Raw genomic sequence first — 21,062 nt, 5'->3', positions numbered from 1 at the left:
ATTTCCCGTTTTTGAGTAATGTTATCTCTGCAATATATAGCACATACTGCTCTGTAGATTTTACTACTCCGTGTCCCCAACACATAAAATCCAGGTCATAAAGGGGCTGATTGGTCGATTTACTAAGCACATAAACTACATTGATAGAGGATTTTTTACAGAAACCAGCATTTCTCAATTTACTATCAGCAAGGAACCAAAATAATCACGGACGTAATTCCCATTTACTCAAAAAAAGTTACACTTGGCCATTTCATATTTATTGCGTACAGTGGCTTTTAAAATTCTAATAAAAATATTTTAGACCACAGTGATGAACACTGCTGTACATTCTACCTAAGGCCAATTAAGTATATGCTGAAGTATTCATACTGTACCTGTACTAAAGGACTCTACATGTAAGACAATAGACTGCAACTGCAAATTCCACATGTACAAAAATAGCACATTTTATTTCACTTTAAAATAAGGACATACAAACAGCTACTTAGTGATTACAAGTATTACATTCCCTGCTGCAACATCACCTGATCCAGCCCAGTAACTCATCATTCTTTTATTATTATTAGGCAAGGAGTAGTCAAAACAGCACAGAAAAAAACATCAACTCCTCAAATGTAAAGCAGGTGCTAGTACTTCTAATCAGACATTTGTTAGCAAATCTACTGTCTACACCAAAATATTAAATCTGAAGGAAACAATATTGCTCTATATGTATTTTAGGAATTTACATAGACACACGCATGTTACAGGTAACGAAGGCCATGGTGGAGACTCTTGGTGGCGATAGATTTCCAGGATCAGAAATGGTTACCCAAGTAACAATGGATTACATGACAAAGCAAGGAAAATGCGTACTAATACCTGTATTAGGACTATTATTTAGAACATCTACTTCCTAATTTGCATAAACCTACTGATACATAAGGAAAGGAATTAAAAAAGAGCTCTTCAAAGCACAACAGTTAGAAAAGTAATAACTACGTCAGCATTGGGCCAATGTATTGTTCTTAAGTGTATTAAAAAATAAACAAAGGCAGAGTTATGGTGTCCCTTCTGCTTCTACACATCATCCTCACTGTCGTCTGACTCTACACTTCCATCTTCATCCTCCAGCACCACCTCCTCTTCAGCAAAAATAGTTGAGTCTCCTGCAACAATCTGGTTGTATGTTTGTTTGACTTCCGCTTGCAGTGACTCTACCTTTTCCAGTTTGAATAAAAGAGAAGCAAGCAGTCCTTGACATCCTTCCTTAGACAGCCCATCTGGAAAGACTACGAGACACAAGAAACAGTCCTATCATGTATCAATCTATCTTTTTCATCATCTGTGATTTATGCCTCTTGACTCCATCTTAGAGAATGAAAGCCTTCATTATTTAAACGGCTATTATTTAAACATTATTTAAACGGCCTTGGCCCATGTGAAGTGTGTCCGCCTGTGGTCTGTACCCAGATCTTCAGAGAGGAGTTTGGGCTGCACCTGGGGAAGGTGTTCAGCTTTGTCCACCTGAGTGTCCAGGAGTTTCTGGCTGCTTTATACACATTACTCTCCTTCATCAGCAGAGATGAACCAGAACAGTGTTCCACTGATCTCTCTGGGATCTTCAGAGCATCCACCATGTCAGAGTTCCTGAAGTGTGCAGTGGACAAGGCCTTACAGAGTGAGAATGGACACCTGGACCTTTACCTCCGGTTTCTTCTGGGTCTCTCACTGAAGTCCAATCAGACTCTCTTACGAGGAATACTGACTCAGACAGGAATCAGATCTCACAGCAGAGAGGAGACAGTCCAGTACATCAATAAGAAGATCAGGGAGAACCCCTCTCCAGAGAAAACCATCAATCTGTTCCACTGTCTGAATGAACTGAACGATCACTCTCTAGTGCAGGAAGTCCAGGAATACCTGAACAGAGGAGGTTCTCTCAGTGGAGTCAGGTTCTCTCCTGATCAGTGGTCAGCTGTGGCGTTTGTGTTGCTGAATTCAGAAGAAGAACTAGATGAGTTTGACATGAGGAAATATAATCCATCAGAGGAAGGTGTTCTGAGACTGCTGCCAGTGATCAAAGCGTCCAGAAAAGCTGTGTGAGTTCATCATTAATAAATGTTTATTATACTTTTAGATTTACTGCTGAATTTTCTCTCATTTTCTGTCAAAATTTACAAAATTTCACACAAAAATCCAAAACTGGGCTGGACTCTGAAAGTGGTGATGCAGGTAGACAGGAGCTCATCAGAACTAAGGGGTGTTATTGACCAAGTACAAGGCATTAGAGCAGGCCTTGGGTCAGGAGATTCGTAGGAAGCTTTTAGTAAGGACACATCACCAGAGAGAAGGCAAATGATGGCTAGTTTTTTTTTTTTTCGCAGAGACTGAATGGTAGAACAGTAGAAATCCTTCTTTGTGATTTTGTTGCTCAATGAAGCTTCAAGGGAATTAAATAAATATGAGATATTTTAGTTTTACTGCATTTTACACAGTGTCCAGAGCAGAGACAGAGATGGGTCACTGTGAGGTGATGAGGGAGAGGAGCTGAACACAGCCCTAGTTTCAGGTTGATGGGTTCAAAGAGATGGTTGTAGACTTCAGAAAAACAAGGGGTGAGCACTCGCCGCTGAACATCGACAACTCTGCTGTGGAGATTGTCAGGAACACCACATTCCTTGGTAATCACCTAGCGGATGATCTCACCTGGTCCACTAACACCAGTAACATCAGAAAGAAAGACCAGCAGCGCCTCTACTTCCTGCGAAGACTGAAGAAGGTTCATCTCCCACCTCCAATCCTCACCACTTTCTACAGAGGAGTCATCGAGAGCATCATGACCAGCTGCATCACTGTCTGGTTTGGGAACTGCACTGTGGCAGATCGCAAGTCCCTCCAGCGGATCGTGAGGACAGCTGAGAAGATTATCGGTGTGTCTCTTCCCTCCATCACAGACATCTACACCACTCGCTGCACCCACAAAGCACTCAGCATTGTGGGAGATCACACACACCCTTCACACACACTCTTCAACATACTGCCGTCTGGAAAAAGGTATCGAAGCATTCGAGCCCTCACATCCAGACTCCGTAACAGCTTCTTCCCACATGCTATCAGACTCCTGAACACCTAGAGACTGAGACTGGACTGAAGAAGCACACACACACACACACACACACACACACACACACTTCTTTGTATGATGTGTTTACAGTACACAATGACAATAAACTTCTTCAACTTGAACTTGTTAGAGTCCAGTTGTGTTCCCTAAAGGTTCATTACATTCTCTTCTCCAGAAGGAGAGGGGGATCTCTGTAATCTTTCATTATACAACTGTGGAGAATAAAAGAACACAATAAAAGTCCTGGAGCTGAAACGGAGCGAATGAAGTCAACACAACTTTAACATCCACAGTTAATATAGAGTAAGGTCCAGTTCTGTTCCTAATTAAAGGTACAGTGTATGTTTCACTGAGGGCACCACCACAGAGACAGTGTTTCTGACAGTGTCCCACACTTTGTAAAACACACACTGTACACATCTGTCTCTTCACAGTCGATCAGCTCTCTCTACGCCAGCCGTGACTGAAGAGGGACCACCACAGGACCCTCCTGTCTGTGTCTGATTCAGGTGGAGAAGCGTTTTCTACACAGCACTGACACTGACAGAGTGTGAAACCCCCCACAGAGACACGGCTGAGTGTGGAGCAAAAGCAGAGGTGCACTTTGTACACTTCCAATGATAAAATGACCAGTGAGTGCAGGTGTGACGTAGGTGTACCTAATATACTGGACACTCAGTGTGTATTCCACATTGGAACAGACTCATAAATCATCGAGTATTAGGCTGTTGTTATATGTCCGTGTGTCTGCGCATGCGCTGAAGACTGAGAAGAGCTGGATGTTTATGAACTGAGATTAAATCTGAAAGTACACGGTTTATAAACTGAGACGGGTTACTGAACCCTGTACAGATTCTCCTCCTCACCCTTTATTTTTCTCTTTAGTGCCCCCTGCAGGCCTCCGTCACTCCCCGAGTCAGAAGTGAAAGTAAAAAGCAGAGACAGAGAGAGGAGGAGAGACACACGGAGCTGTAGGAGACGAAGAAAGAGATTTCACCCAAACAGCGCTGTTCCTCCACACAGTGATCTTTTCAGTGTAGAAGAATGGAGGGTTTATTAGAGAAACAAAGCGGTGCTGGGAGTTTTCAGGAGTTAAACTCAGCGCGGGAGAAAATGGGGTCGGTGTGAAGAGAAGAAACTGAAGCGGAAGGAGAGAAAGACACTAAAACAGCGCTGTATTTTCACACGGTGAGTTTATACCTGAGTTTATTTGAGAAAGAACAGGACTCCGAGAGTCTCCAGGAGTTAAACTAAACTCAGGGAGGAAACGGCGGTGAGACCGTTATAAAAAGGGAAGTAGTCCGGGGTTTCCCTCTTCAGTATCTCTCGAGGGGTGGGCGATAAAGGGTTAATACTGGATACATATTGTTTTTGGATCGGATGTGGGCGGAAACCAGGAAGTGGGGGATCTAGATTAGTGATGGGAATTTCGGCTCTTTGTGGGGAGCCGGCTCTTGTGGCTCGGCTCTTCATAAAGACCCGGCTCTTTCGGCTCCTAAATGGCTCTTTGTTTTACCACTTTTTTCCACTGGTACAGAACAATATTACCTACATTTTACATGACTATATGGACAAAATATTACTGTTCAACATTAAAAATAATAAATAGTGTTGCAATGGCCAATTGTTTTTATGGCTGTCTTGTAATAACTCACTGATTGCACTCACTTCAATTGTATAAATAACTGGAGTTTTATTTAAACACCTTAATAAAGAATCACTTGTAAACTCTGAAATACAGCCAACGGAACCCAAAAGGTAGGTTTTACAAAATAGCTTATTAAATTAAATAATCATCCATTTCTGGGTAATAAAATAAACAAATACTCTGCAAAGAGCAAAACAGCAGCATTCAACGGTAGTGATTAAAACAACCACAACTGTCAACAAACATTTAACTGATTTAACATTTTCTTCAACTATTTTTTGGAAGGCAGATTGGCATTCAGGAAAACCAAGTGTCTCAGCTCAGAGGAGTTGATCCGGTTTCTTCTCTCTGTTATTATTTGCTCAGTTTTTGAAAAAAAAAAAAGGGGCTGAATGACAAGCCTTAGAAAAAAAATGGCTCGGTCTTAGACGGGAACCGGCTCTCATGGTTCACTTACAAGAGCCGGCTCTTTAATCGGTTCGTTCGCGACCAACACATCACTAATCTAGATGATTTGTGGGAAGGCGAATGTAGGCGAATGTCTTTGTGATTTGAAAAAAGGGCATAGTTTCTCTCCAACAGAACTCTGTACCCTCTACTAGTTGTAGTTTAAAATATTAATGTTTCAGTGAAAACGAAATACATAGCACTCCTGATATTTTAATGATATATTGTTGTTGATCTGATTATGGGGTGAACTGCAGACTTATGAAATCCATTAGGTCTCTCATGTCTACAGTCATTATTTTAATCTGATTACAGAACTATAGGACTGTGTTATTTGTTTTGTACTCAGCACAGTATTGGATTATAATCAGTTTAAATGTGTAAACCCTTAAGTAACACTTATGGCCCACTGTTCAAATAAATATTTAAAGCAGCTCCTCTCCATTAATGGACAATGGGAGAAATGGTGCTAATCATTAGTAAATAATCATAATATTCAGTAAACCTCCCATGAGCCCTCAGTCATAGTGGGTGTGTATGACACTAGAGTCAGTGCCTGTAGCTACAAGGTGAACTTAATCAGATGGAAGTTCACTGTAATGTAGTTATTGTTTAATGAATTCTGAGACAGTGGTGAAACCTTTCAGGAAATTTGTCTCAATTAAGAATATAAACAGACGCTCAGAGAGGTTCACTGTACTTCATCTAGTTCCTCTGTGTGGTTTTAAATGATTCTTTATAGAAGTATGTCCTTGTTGTAGAGTATTATGTGTTACTCTTTGTGTTCAGATGATCACACACACTTTGATTCGGCGTCAGAACCAGGTCCTGGAACCCCCTACTCACAGAATTAGTTGAATCAAGTTTGTTTGAACAGGTCGAATAGGATCAGAGTTGGATAACACTGGCTCAGACTGTCAGAGAGACTCCCTTTATTATTACCTGGAGTGTGAATGTGAATTTGTAGAAGGACTATCATTCATTCATTGTCTGAAACTGCTGATCTAATTCAACTCCTCACAGACCGTCACATGGAGTGTGGCTCAAACCCACAACCTGGAGCTGTGTGACTGAGACACTACCTGCCGCACCACAGCGCCGCCCGAAGGGCTATCAGTTTATTTTAATACAGTTCATTTATTCAGTTTAATTTATTTCAGAAATACACCATATGTACAAATATTTGAGGACAAAGTTGTAATGAATGTATTCCACATTAAGTTGCACCCGTTACTAACACAGACGTGCACACACTGCCTCTCTGATCCCTGTAGAGAAACACTGACAATAGAACTGGATTCTCTGGAGTAGAGAAACATGAACCTAACGCCAGGCGAGGAATATACAGCACCCCAGCACTGAGCTGTGCTGATGAACCCATATTTACTGTCATGACTCTTGTGAGGAAGTGAGTAGTAGCCTCTATGTAATCAAACATTATCATTCTCAGTGTGGTCTCAGTTAAATGGTTATTGTCTTTATTTATTACGAGAATTTCACACATTAATCCAACCACAAACAAGTCTGTGAATCACATGATGCTGAAAATGTACTCCATATAATGTACTCAATGTTTACAAGGTACAATATTAACACTGAAAACAGAACAGTTATTACATGGTCACCAGGCACACAGCTGTACGACAAAACACACAATAATCTAACACAACGTCCCAAAGAACTCACTGACATTCTCTTACACTTCCAAACACTGCTCAAACAGAGCGATCTGAGCTGCATTAGTTATAGAAATGTGTTAGAAGAAAGAAAATAACTAGGAAACCTATTTTGTGAAGGGCATTTTACACAAAGCAGGACGTCACAGTGAACCAGACAGCCTAGGTTTCTAAAAGTATCAGACTACACACACTGTCTGAACTGTGGTGTATAAGGTGCCCTGCAGTCTGTATCTGTGCCTTAAGAATTGAGGTGAGGGTCCAGCTACAGTCCAGTTTACATGCCTTAAAAATTCTGGGGTGAGGGGCATGGCGTAACCACAAACATCACATTGACCCTGAGACCCTGCTCATCAACACAAGCTTTTAGAAACAGCTCCATATCAGCCCTGTTTTCAAAAACAAATAAAAAGGGTTCTTTAGCCTCTGGGTCGACTCCAGAGCCTTTACGACAACTACAGATCTCGAAGCCAGCGATGTGCTTGAGTCGTGCTTAAAATGTTCTTCCCCGCTCACTTGGAGCTGTACCACCCACTTGGAGCTGTACCTGCAGAGATACCCTTCTAGCCAGCTCCGGGAGAGATAAGGGACCGTCTACAAACTACACTCCACAGTAAAGACGGAGGTGACGGTCAGCGGGGAACAGCACCTCACGGTTTCTTATGAAAATAGAGACCGATGAGCCACAGATGATCAGTGAGAGGTTTGAGAAAAGAGCGGGTTTATAATTACCGCTCTGTGGAGGGAAACACTGCAATATGACGTCACTGTTACTTCAATTATAATTAATTTTCTCCACGTTACAGTGGAATAAATACAAGTGAAGATCAGGGTCAAATCAGAGAAGATCCATTTCTGAACATGACAGAGTTTTATGATAAAGTCACCCCTGACCCCCTGATTACTGCAGTTTAAAAACTGAACAGAATTCACCAAAACAATCACAACACACTGATAAAACAGAACACCATTTCAACACACAGTTAATGTTTGATTGGAAAGCTCCAAAACACCTTTATTAAGTGCATATTACATGAGGCACTACGACTCTCTTTAATCAACACGTGTCATTTCAGGAAACTGCTGTGACAGGTTTATTGTGAATTAAATTCTCTAATTTTAAACCAGTTTTACAGAATATATAAATTATAAATTTATAAATATATAAATATAAATATAATATATAAATAAATTTATATATTATATAAACAGAAACACCAAACAAAGTAATTCACAATACCCCACCCATACAAAGCCTCAAAACAGACAAACCCCAAATAAACAATCAATATATACAAAGTGGTTAAGGTCCATAGGCTACTTTTGGTTTACTTTTAATTTCTGGTTTACATTTGGTTCTAGCGACTCAAAGAATAGAATGTTTATCCTTGTTTCCACCAGGTGGTAGATAGTTCTTATAGTAGGCCTCTGTAGTAGTTGGGATAGTAGAGAGCAGAAGGCAGCAGGTGTTAGCAGCTAATGGTGTGGACAAACAAAATTGGAGTGGAGAACCAGATCAGAGAAAGTCCCGCTGGAGCAATCACTCAATTCCTGAATCGACTCCTCCTTAAGGCGCTGAGCAGCTCTGGTGTGTACGTGCTAGAGCCAGTGACTCCATTCCGAGGCCGCTCTTAATGCCTCCTCCACAGGATCTTTAGGGCCTGTGCGAAATGGAGTCCGGCGAATTGCACACCTCGCAAAAGGGTAGTCTGTGCTAGCTGCGTCCATTTGTGGATCGGTCATTATGTCAGGGGGATGTGAAGGGCGGACGCACACGCTACAACACAGATATTTTATTAATGAAATAACAAAACAAACACAAACGAACTAGAGGGAAAACACCAAGCGAGGAACTGGAAACAAAACGAGTAGGAATTTGGAAAAACACGACTTAGAACATAGCAAAAAGGCACAAAACAACACTACATGAATGGGGCATGAAATGAGTAAGAGAATGACACAAAACAAACAAATGACCGATGACAGGAAGTGACAACAAGGGAACTTAAATACATCAACAAACAAGACATACCTGACACAGATAACGAGGGAAAAGGACAAGGAGGCGGAACAAAGGTGGAGACATGGACAATAACCGACAGACAGAGCCACATGGCGGGGGAAAACAAACAAGATTGGGCCAGGATGTGACAGTTAGCAGCTAATGGTGTGGACAAACAAAGTTGGAGTGGAGAACCAGGTCAGAGAAAGTCCTAGCGCCTCCAACCCAGAACTGTCCACAGATTTTATGGTGAATAAAATCTCCTTCTGCATAAAAAATGAAGCTGAGCCTAAAACCAAAGCCCAGTAGTTCAACCAATAGGATAAACAAACAGAACAATAGACACCTAGAGCATTAGTATTAACAAATACACAAATAGCATTAGCCTAGCAGTAGCATTAGTGAACACAGTATTTAGCATTAGCATAGCAGTAGCATTAGCACACAGTATTTAGCACTAGAATAGCAGTAGCATTAGCACACAGTATTTAGCATTAGCATACCAGTAGCATTAGCACACAGTATTTAGCATTAGAATAGCAGTAGCATTAGCACACAGTATTTAGCATTAGCCTAGCAGTAGCATTAGCACACAGTAAAGCACAAGTACAACTTTTACACATGGAAAAGTAAAAACTTACAACTGGCAGCAAACACAGAGTTTCCTATCAAGGAGATTACAAGCATGGAGAGCCTGCAGTACGTAGACAATTCTCTCCCTGCTGGGCCACCTCTATTTATACACAGTCCTAGGTTACCTTCCTACTGACCCCAAGAGGATGGAAAGAGGAACTGTATTCAAAATTGGCTAGAGCCTAGCTGACTAGTGACCAGTTCGGTTACAAGTAATCAATCCTGCTAGAAATAAAAGCATGGATAAGTTTCTCCAGCTCTGTTCAGAAAATCTTTTTCTTTAGTCAGAAAATCTCTAATCTACTGATGTTCTTAAAATGGAAAAATGCTGATTTAGTAACTGCTTTAACATGAGATTAAAACTGAGATCTGAGTCCATTAATACACCAAGGTTATGAGCCAGTTCTTTAGATCTGAGGGCTCTCGAGTCCAGATACGCAGCCAATCTGTGTCTCACTGCTGTTCCCAAAGAGAATAATCTGTTTTATATTTATTATTATTATTATTATGACGTCACAATGAAGAAATTTGCATAGATCCACCCTGGCATCACCCCTCACCTGCGTCAACACGAGATGAAATAATGAAAGAATAGAGCTGGAGATATCTCTTTATGTGAGTGATTTTGTGTAAAGAACTTCATGAACATGTTTTGTATCGCCCCATAGACCTATTCTAACCTGTTTAAAAAGAGGTACAATATGTCCCTTTAAAAAGTTCTGTAGTGTGTCACCAGGAGAACTGAAGATGTTCTGGAAGATCATGGTGGACACACACCTCTCTCTGGGTTAATGTTTCCTTTGATTTGTCCCACTATGTGTGTGTGTGTGTATAAACCAGTCAGGTATTAACTCCAGAGATGGTGGTCTTATCTGCTTTGAGTGCTCCCTGATAACACGTCGTATCCATGGGATTCCTACAGTTCTCTCACACCTACAGCTCTCAGTAACGGTCAGTCTATTTTACACAGGTGTAACACAGTAAAGAGAATTAGGAGAATCTGACCACTCCCCCCTCTCTCCCTGAACTCCTACCAGAGTCTGTACACACCACTGGGTCTGAATACGTACAGTATCCCTTCCTGTGTTCTCTTACTCAGTCTACTGTCCTGTTCACTCTGTTTAATATCCACAGGACTGAAACCCAGAGAGCAGATTCTCCAGTGTCCAACTGTGTGTCTGTAAAGAGTGACCAGATCATGGAGGACCCTCCTAAAGTCAGCACTGGGGGAGGAGAACCCAGCTGTGTGTCTATGAAGAGTGACCGGTCCATGGGGGAACCTCTCTATTTCAGTAAAGAAGGAGGAGAACCCAGCTGTGTGTCTATGAAGAGTGACCGGTCCATGGAGGAACCTCCTGAATTCAGTAAAGAAGGAGGAGAACCCAACTGTGTGTCTATGAAGAGTGACCGGTCCATGGGGAATCCTCCTGTTTTCAGCAGTGTAGCTGTCCCCTCTGATCCAGAGTGAGTTACTGTCCTTCAGTGAAACACTGATGAGTGATAAATGAACAGATAAAGAAGGTTAGAACTCCTCTTGCTCTAAGAGCGTGAGAGGACACAGTGGAGAAAGACAGTCCAGAGCTTTGTAGATGTTCAGTCTGTGTTTAACTAAGAATCAGTTAAAGATCTATTAAATGAAACTGAAGTGGACGTGTCGGACAGAGCTGAGGACGTTTTGTCCAGTTCTGATTCTTCTGGAACACTAGGATAAGATCATAAACACAGGGACTCTTATTCTGTAATAGCTACTGTCCTCAGTTCAGTCCTAACTGAAGATATGAGGAGAACTAAACAGATGAGATTAAGATGAGATTTTCAGAAACAGGAGCGCACATGATCCACTGTTTGAAGATGAACTGATGAAGGAGTGGAATCAGGTGTGTTTCTGCTTTATTGGAATGAAAAGCTGCAGTAACAGCGCCTCTTTGTGGAGAAGATTAGACCCTGCTGATCTGTGCAGCTGAACTCTGTGTGTTATAACGGCAGTGGAACCTTCATTATATATCTAGGATTTCCTACTGAATATGGATCCAGAACAGTCTGAATAATTAGTAATATCTGATGATGTAATGTATTGATCAGGTTCTCCACATTATTCAGTCTGTGTTCTGATTCTCCACAGAGTCCAGAAGAAGACTCCTGACAGGACCAGGAAGAATATGGAGTCAATATTCAAGGTGTGTGTGTAAAACACTGGAGGTGTGTGTGTGTGTGTTCCAGTGTTGTTATTATAGGACAGTAATAAAGGCTACTGTTTATTCACTGTAGCAGTGTTATGATGGAGAGTGATGTAGAGTTTGGTGATGGACAGTGATTCTGGATTTTCTTAGAATAATAAAATATAAATCATTATCACTTCCACCCCTCAGCTCATACTGCACTGTCTGACAGACTCTGTGTTAATATTTCTATTTTAATCAGGAGCTGGAGCAGAGAGTGATCTCTGTGGTGAAGAATCATCTGAAGAGGTTTATGAAGCTGCTGAGTGAGGATTACCCAGCATGCTCTGAGAGAGAGGAGGAGGAGGAGGATGGTGTTAGAGACGGAGTGATGAAGATCACACTGAACGTCCTGAGGAACATGAACCACACACACCTCGCTCACACACTGCAGAGCAGTAAGACTTCAGGGTCCTGTCTTTACTCTTTAGACACTTTAATACCTTTATATACACTTAATAAAGACACTGTTCCCTCATTTTCATATTTTGTTCTGATCATGGTCTGTGTGTTCAGTGGTGAATCTGCTCTGAAGCAGCAAAGAGAGAATGATGTGTGTTTTTTTCTCTGTAGAGGGTTTACATTTTTTTTTCTGTTGTGTTTTAGTGTGTGGGGCTCACTTTGACTCATGTGCCACCAGGGATCTGTCCCAAAGTCTAGTGAGCTCCCTAGGTAGGCACTGACTATGTAGTCTGGCCTAATGAGGCAGATTATTGAGACACTGTAGTTAGAGAGTGATTGCATCACGGCTTGTTCCCACCCACTGCTTGCAACCGGTGTTTTCTTCACTCAGTGACTAGCGTCACCTCAGCATTTCAGTGCCGTGGAGTCAAATCTTCCCGTTTTTATCGTGATTTAGTTACTTTTGCTTTGGAAGAAGAGACAGGAGTTGTACTGGCGTTGCCTCCTGGGATTGTCTTGGCCGCTGAGGAATTGTCTGGGATTGTCTTCTGCCTTAAAATTTGGCCAGGTTACGATATCTCAGTAGACAGCATAGTGACATGTCTAAGAACTGTGACAGCCCACGTGTTGGGTGCGCACTCACTGTGACGTAAAATACTCTCTAGTTAGATAGCTCACTAGGTTTTAGAACAGACCCCAGGTCTGCCACAGAACCAATCAAACTGAGCGATAAGTTACACCTCTCCCCTCTAGAGCTATTTTCTCAGCACAGTAAGGCTCTAAAGCCCTGATGGAAGTGGATAAGTGTCTCAGGGGGACGGCTGCTGGATTGAAGCATTGACCACATGTCCTCAGCGATGGATGTCCAGTGTCTTTGCACTGTGATGTGTCTAATTTGTCAGAGTGTGTTTTCAACTGCAGTTGCAGACAGTGAATTAATGAATTAATGTTTTTAACAGTGCTAACTAAACTGAAGCTAAACTGTATGAGTTTATCATTATTACATACTATATGTGTTACAACTGAAAGACTTTAAGCATTAATTTAATAAAATACCTTGTGAACATTTAAGTTATTTATTATTCCAGTACTAATGGATATAACATTTAGGGCTGAACTTAAGAAAAATGAAAGTAATTAATATGTTTTGTTTCCTCATTTTTATTAGAACTGGCTCCTTCTTCTCATCGAAAGCTGAAATCAACCCTGAAGGAGAAGTTCCAGAAAATTAATGAAGGAGTCTCTAATCCTGGAAGCTCAGCTCTTCTGAATGAGATCTACACAGATCTGTACATCACAGAGGGAGGGAGTGGAGAGGTCAATACTGAACATGAGGTCAGACAGATTGAGACAGTGTCCAGGAGACCAGCAGCACAGGAGAAACCCATCAAATGCAGCCAGCTCTTTAAAGATAAAGCCATCAGAACTGTGCTGACTAAAGGAGTGGCTGGAATTGGAAAAACAGTCTCTGTGCAGAAGTTCATTCTGGACTGGGCCGAAGGAAAAGAAAACCAGGACGTCCTCTTCATATTTCCACTTCCTTTCAGAGAGCTGAACCTGATGAAGGAGAAAAGGCTCAGTCTGATGGAGCTTCTTCATCAGTTTTTCAGAGACACAAAAGAATTAAAACCAAGAGACTATGATCTCTACAAAGTCCTGTTCATCTTTGACGGTCTGGACGAGTGTCGACTTCCTCTGGATTTCCAGAACAATGAGGGATTGTGGGATGTAAGACAGTCAGCCTCAGGGGATGTGCTGCTGACAAACCTCATCAAGGGGAATCTGCTTCCCTCTGCTCTCGTCTGGATAACCTCTCGACCAGCGGCAGCCAATCAGATCCCTCCTGAGTGTGTCGCCCAGGTAACAGAGGTACGAGGGTTCAGTGACCCTCAGAAAGAGGAGTACTTCAGGAAAAGGATCAGTGACCAGAGCCTGGCCAATCAAATCATCTCCCACATCAAGTCCTCCAGAAGCCTCTACATCATGTGCCACATCCCAGTCTTCTGCTGGATCTCAGCCACGGTTCTAGAGAGAGTTCTGGGTGGAGCAGAAGGTGGAGAGACCCCCAAGACTCTGACTCAAATGTTCACACACTTCCTGATCTTTCAGATCAAACACAAGGAACAAAAGTACCAGGGAAAACAGGAGGTTGATCCTCAGAAAACTAGAGAAAGTGTCCTGGCTCTGGGAAAACTGGCGTTCCAACAGCTGGAGAAAGGCAATCTGATCTTCTACGAGGACGAGCTGAGAGAGTGTGGCATTGATGTCAGAGAAGTGTCAGTGTACTCAGGAGTCTGTACCCAGATCTTCAGAGAGGAGTTTGAGCTGCACCTGGGGAAGGTGTTCAGCTTTGTCCACCTGAGTGTCCAGGAGTTTCTGGCTGCTTTATATGCACTACTCTATTTCACCTCCAACAACAGAAATGAGCTGAAGCCTGGGCTCTTTACTATCTTCAGAAAGTCCCCCAGAACAGTTAGTTCTAGTTCCACTGATCTTTCTGGGATCTTCAGAACATCCACCATGTTAGAGTTCCTGAAGACTGCAGTGGACAAGGCCTTACAGAGTGAGAATGGACACCTGGACCTTTACCTCCGGTTCCTTCTGGGTCTCTCACTGGAGTCCAATCAGACTCTCTTACGAGGAATACTGACTCAGAAAGGAATCAGATCTCACAGCAGAGAGGAGACAGTCCAGTACATCAAGGAGAAGATCAGGGAGAATCCCTCTCCAGAGAAAACCATCAATCTGTTCCACTGTCTGAATGAACTGAACGATCACTCTCTAGTGCAGGAAGTCCAGGAATACCTGAACAGAGGAGGTTCTCTCAGTGGAGTCAGGTTCTCTCCTGGTCAGTGGTCAGCTGTGGCGTTTGTGTTGCTGAATTCAGAAGAAGAACTAGATGAGTTTGACCTGAGGAAATATAATCCATCAGAGGAAGGTGTTCTGAGACTGCTGCCAGTGATCAAAGCATCCAGAAAAGCTGTGTGAGTTCATCATTAATAAATGTTTATTATACTTTTAGATTTACTGCTGAATTTTCTCTCATTATCTGAAATCCTTTCACTGTTTGACTTGTCTTTCTCACCGTCCTCTCTCTTATCTGTCCCTCACTACAACTCCCATGTCTCCATGGGTGATCACATGAATGTGGACATCTGTCCTCCACCCGATATGGGAGGGAAATCCTGACAACATTAAAACTGAAGTGAAGACAACAAAATGAAAATACAAATACGTTTTACAAATATGTTGATTTTTTTACTTTTAAATCACAACATTTTCTATCCTTTCCTTGAGAAACTACTCTCTAATGGTCCTCTCTCGTAGCTCTGCCGCTCACTTCCTGTGACACGCTTTGGAGGAAAATCCTGGGGTCTGAGCTGAAAAAGGAATCTCACTTCATTTTTCTAATACATTTTTGCTGAAGCATAGTCTGAGATGAGAAAACATTTAAAACACACAACTGATGAACACTAGACTCTAAAGACGTAAACCATGAACACTAAGACTAACAATGACAATGAACTGCAGAACACAGACACTAAGACAGACTTTAAATAGTGAATATAACTGGGATAATGTGACCCCACTCACAGGTGTGGGGCGAGACTAAAGGTAACACAAGTGAAAATAGACACAAGACCAAAGCACAGAACGAATAGATCCTGACACCATGTAGTCAGCCTGGTGTTCTGTTTACTGACATTTTGACCTGTTTGTTTCCAACTGTAACTTTGTTTTTCACCTGCTATTTTTGATATTAAACATTCACATCTCAAACATTAACAGTTAACAGTAACATGAAATCACCTGCTTCTTCCTCCTCCATGTTACAGTGGCTTTATAAAAAACAACATCAGAACAGTTAGTAATTCAAATTAAATTGTAGTCAATGTCCATGTTGTTGAATAGAGTTAAAGAGTAAACAGGCTCTACTTAAAACCCCCCCACAAGTGCACACACTCACACTCAGGGCTGTAACTAGAATTAAAGTTTTAGTGAGGTCCACACTGCGGGAATGAAAACTCACTTCACTTCACAATGCCAAATGTTTACAACTTCTAATGCTGACTTCTAAACTGTTACCCATCAATACTCCCATAAACTGCTTTGACCCACTTAGACTATGTATTTTGTTTTACGTTTCCCTCTCTGTCTGTCTCTCACTGTGAGTTCATCCTCCTCTCACTTCTCCTCACTGATTCCTAAAGAAAAACAAAATACTATTATAATCACAAACACCATGCATTATATTAGTAATAATATTAGTAATAAACTGAATGACCAATCAAAATGACTGTATTAATGCAGTAATTAAAACAGTTCATGTTCTTATAATGTACTAATATACTGCATAGATTACATCATATCACGTTACTTTTAATAATAACTGTTTAAAACTGGAAGCAAGTGATTACGATACAGAAATGTGTAACTTATATAAATAACTGATGCTGGAATCATGTTTAGATAAATTACAAGATATGCTACTTACAGTTTTAATTGTGTTGGATTATTTTATAAAGTGATTTAAGATAAATATAACGTTACTATAAAACATTTAACTGCTGAAAGCATTTTGTATTATTCAGTTTTTGTCCTGTGTTAAGATGTCATACATTTGTATTTTCTGTGTTAAACCTGTAAATACACACTGGGTAGCACGATCTGACAAAGTAGCATAACCTGACAGGTATTAGTCTGCTCAGCTAATGTTGCTGCAGTTAGAGAACAGGTTTAGAATAGCGGTGCTACACACACATTTCTGACTAAACCTTCGATTTGCCCTCACAAAGTCCTCACGTTCATGTCATAGCAGCAGTGTCGTATGTTAGTCTGTAATATGTGCTTAACATACCTCTCAACAAGCACTTAAAGATGGTTACTAATTGAAAGGTCTTGTGAGAGCAGGTTGGCAATTCTACCAACAAACTGAGAGCAGGGTTGCCAGATCCAGCAAAAAATATCCAGACCAAAGTCTGTTGAAAACCCAAGTCCTAGAAATATGGGAGATGGAGAAAACGTAAAAACACAATCGAGGTCCGGACCTCTGTGTCCTCGTAGATAGTTACAGCCATGATCACACTGTGCACTACACACACATCAGTAAATACCAATTTATTAATTACCAACACTAGCTTTGTTAGTTTAAGTTAATTTTAATGATAAAACATATTCCAGTAGGGCTGTGTGAGAATGTGGTGATACGATACATATCACGATACAGGGGTTACGATTAAATATATTTAAAATTATCAGAAATTTTTATCTTAGAAATGAAAGCGATTGCAAGATTCCTAAAAATAAACAAAACAAAAAATACAAATGCAGGTGAGCATGTATGTAGTATGTATTGCCTTTGTTGTGGAATCCAAAAATCCACAATAAGCCCACACTTCAGCTCTGTACACTACGGGAGCCACTCTAGCTTTCACACAGAAACAAACACAACATTTATCGTGGACATTACCCGGACTGGTAAAATCAGACTCAGCGCATGTGAGAACAGAACGAGAAATGATTCTCCTGCACAAGTGTTGCTCCACGCTTCATCTCCCACTGTGAGGACACACCTGATGCAGAAAATCTCCCGCAGTGCGCTACATGTGTTAAAGTATGACTCCGGGACATCTCCGGACCTGATACTCAGGCGTTTCTCTAGAAATGTGCTGGAGCTCATGCCATATTTGGCCAATGCCATCAAATAGGTTCACTAATGCTAACATTAGCAGTGCATTCTGAAGTTACTTGTTTACAATGAGGTGGGAGAGTCTAATAACAGAAGACAGTACAACAGCGCACTCTAGCAGTCAGGTGTTTAAACACTGAAGAGGAAATATCATTCATTCATTCATTCATTCATTATCTGTAACCGCTTATCCAATTCAGGGTCGCGGTGGTTCTAGAGCCTACCTGGAATCATTGGGCGCAAGGCAGGAATACACCCTGGAGGGGGCGCCAGTCCTTCATAGGGCAACACAGACACACAAACACACATTCACTCACACACTCACATATACGGACACTTTGGAGTCGCCAATCCACCTACCAATGTGTGTTTTTGGACTGTGGGAGGAAACCGGAGCACCCGGAAGAAACGGGGAGAACACATGAACTCCTCACAGACAGTCACCTGGAGCAGGAATCGAACCCACAATCCCCAGGTTCCTGGAGCTGTGTGACTGCGACACTACCTGCTGCGCCACCATGCCGCCCAAGAGGAAATATCAGGCTACAACAATTCAGTGAACATTTTCTAGTTTCAAAAGGAAGGGATCTATTCATCACACCATATCATCACACGACATGCTGTATTTACTCTGTTTTTACAGACTTGCTGGGTGTAATCTCACCAAGGACTCCTGTGAAACTCTGGGATCAGCTCTACAGTCAGTAAACTCCTCCCTGAAAGAGCTGGACCTCAGTAACAATGACCTACAGGATTCAGGATTGGAGTTGCTCTCTGCTGGACTGAAGAGTTCACTCTGTAAACTGGAGACTCTCAGGTAAAAAAGCCAAATTACTGTTCTTTTAAATCTTTTCTTTCATTTTCTTATTATTATTCTATTCTCAAAATGTAAAATGCTCCTCCACCTAGGGTTCTCATGCTACAGCTACGAAACTTCACATAGTCATAGATCCTGTGCCAACTCGGGCTTGTGCTTTTTAGAGAGATCCGACCTACAGATTTCAAAACACGAGCTTCTAAAGTGGGAATATTTCCCATAGGAAGGCATTGGCCAAAATTTCAACCTGCTCTAAGTCGGTCAATTTTGAAGCTATGGCCACAAGGTTTCAAATGTTCAGACCCGGGCACACCAAGACCCATCACATCTCACACTCATCCGTTTGTGTGTTTTTACCCTGCAACAATTCTAGCAATACCTAGCAAGCCAAATTCACGAAAATTATTGAACTTTCACCCTCTAGTTTAATATTTTATGTAGCTGTTTGGTGTAACAGTGCAATGTAATATCATGTACGTCACATTTAACAATATCTTCACTCAGACTCACTGTCCAGATGAGAATTACTTCTACTTTGTCTTGGATCCATTCTGAATGTTTTATAACTATCTCTTGCTTCCCAGAATAAAATATATATTTTAACATGTACAAATTCGAAGTAAAAAAAAGTACTACGTCATTTAAGCTGTGGTGTGTAACAGCATTGACTCATTTTAAACAGAGTTTAGTGATGTGTGTGTTTGTGTGTACTATACTACAGCTGTTGTTGTGTAAACTCCATCTGTTCCTTTCTACAGATTGTCTGGGTGTATGATTACAGATGAAGGCTATTGTTCTCTGGCTACAGCTCTGAAATCTAACCCGTCCCACCTGAGAGAAATGGATCTGAGTTACAATCACCCAGGAGAGTCTGGAGGGAAGCTGCTCTCTGATCTACTGCAGGATCAACACTTTGCACTGGAGAAACTACAGTGAGTTTTACACACACACACTGCTCGCTACAGAGTGTCGGCGTATGGACGGTGGAGCTGAGAGAGAGGACAGTGAGTGGACACGGTGTGTAACTGTAGAACTACAGAGTGACCGGCGTGTGGATGGTGGAGCTGAGAGAGAGGACAGTGAGTGGACACGGTGTGTAACTGTAGAACTACAGAGTGACCGGCGTGTGGATGGTGGAGCTGAGAGAGAGGACAGTGAGTGGACACGATGTGTAACTGTAGAACTACAGAGTGACCGGCGTGTGGATGGTGAAGCTGAGAGAGAGGACAGTGAGTGGACACGGTGTGTAACTGTAGAACTACAGAGTGACCGGCGTGTGGATGGTGGAGCTGAGAGAGAGGACAGTGAGTGGACACGGTGTGTAACTGTAGAACTAAAGAGTGACCGGCGTGTGGACAGGGAAGCTGAGAGAGAGGACAGTGAGTGGACACGGTGTGTAACTGTAGAACTACAGAGTGACCGGCATGTGGACGGTGGAGCTGAGAGAGAGGACAGTGAGTGGACACGGTGTGTAACTATAGAACTACAGAGTGACCGGCGTGTGGATGGTGGAGCTGAGAGAGAGGACAGTGAGTGGACACGGTGTGTAACTGTAGAACTACAGAGTGACCGGCGTGTGGATGGTGGAGCTGAGAGAGAGGACAGTGAGTGGACACGGTGTGTAACTGTAGAACTACAGAGTGACCGGCGTGTGGACGGTGGAACTGAGAGAGAGGACAGTGAGTGTAGAAACAAGGAGGTGTTCATAATGTTGTGGCTGATGGGTGAACACACTCCTGTAAGTTTGAGCTGTAAAACCATAGAAGTGCAGCCCCCCACTGCGGTGATGAGGGGGAGGAGCTGAACCCCGCGGGGGGCATCACATGACCCCGGTGTTGGGGGAATGCTCTTATGGTCACAGCCCTAGTTTCAGGTTGATGTGGAGTTTAATGAGTTTATAAATGTGTGTGTTTGATCTTTAGAGTCCAACACGGAGGAATCAGCAGAATGAGACCAGGACTGAAGAAATGTAAGATACACACACACACACACTCACACACACAACATACATACACACACACACACACTATACACTATACACACACACACACACACACACACTATACACACACACACACACACACTATACACACACACACACTATACACTATACACACACACACACACACACACTATACACACACACTATACACTAACACTAACACACACACACACACTACACACACACACACACACCACACTAACACACACACACTATACAAACACACACACACACTATACAAACACACACACACTATACAAACACACACACACACACACTATACAAACACACACACACTATACAAACACACACACACACTACACACGCACACACACTACACACATTATACACACTACACACACTGTACACTAACATGTATAGTATTGTTTGTAAATGTGTGTGTGTGTGTGTGTGTGTG

The 21,062-nt window shown here is 42.0% G+C and overlaps 1 protein-coding gene across 1 annotated transcript; it reads left to right on the top strand.

Annotated features, from left to right (window-relative positions):
• Positions 1–2,572: 2,572 nt before the first annotated feature.
• On the top strand, positions 2,573–19,578 carry LOC136702809 (NLR family CARD domain-containing protein 3-like). Its single transcript, XM_066677945.1, has 7 exons — positions 2,573–2,764; positions 10,615–10,979; positions 11,638–11,692; positions 11,937–12,132; positions 13,305–15,120; positions 18,469–18,642; positions 19,401–19,578. The coding sequence occupies exons 1-7, from the start codon at positions 2,573–2,575 to the stop codon at positions 19,576–19,578; spliced, it is 2,976 nt and encodes a 991-aa protein (XP_066534042.1).
• Positions 19,579–21,062: the final 1,484 nt, after the last annotated feature.

The sequence above is a fragment of the Hoplias malabaricus genome, chromosome 7 (assembly GCF_029633855.1).
Source record: "Hoplias malabaricus isolate fHopMal1 chromosome 7, fHopMal1.hap1, whole genome shotgun sequence".
In the NCBI taxonomy this organism is placed as follows: domain Eukaryota; kingdom Metazoa; phylum Chordata; class Actinopteri; order Characiformes; family Erythrinidae; genus Hoplias; species Hoplias malabaricus.
Note: the sequence above shows the minus strand (reverse complement) of the source record. Positions and strands in the feature narration are given on the sequence as shown.

Coding starts and splice junctions, on each gene's coding strand:
- LOC136702809 (XM_066677945.1), top strand. CDS start 2,573: ATGGTTGTAGACTTCAGAAAAACAAGGGGTGAGCACTCGCCGCTGAAC. Junction 11,693..11,936: donor ATATGGAGTCAATATTCAAG/GTGTGTGTGTAA, acceptor TATTTTAATCAG/GAGCTGGAGCAGAGAGTGAT. Junction 18,643..19,400: donor TGTAAACTGGAGACTCTCAG/GTAAAAAAGCCA, acceptor TCCTTTCTACAG/ATTGTCTGGGTGTATGATTA.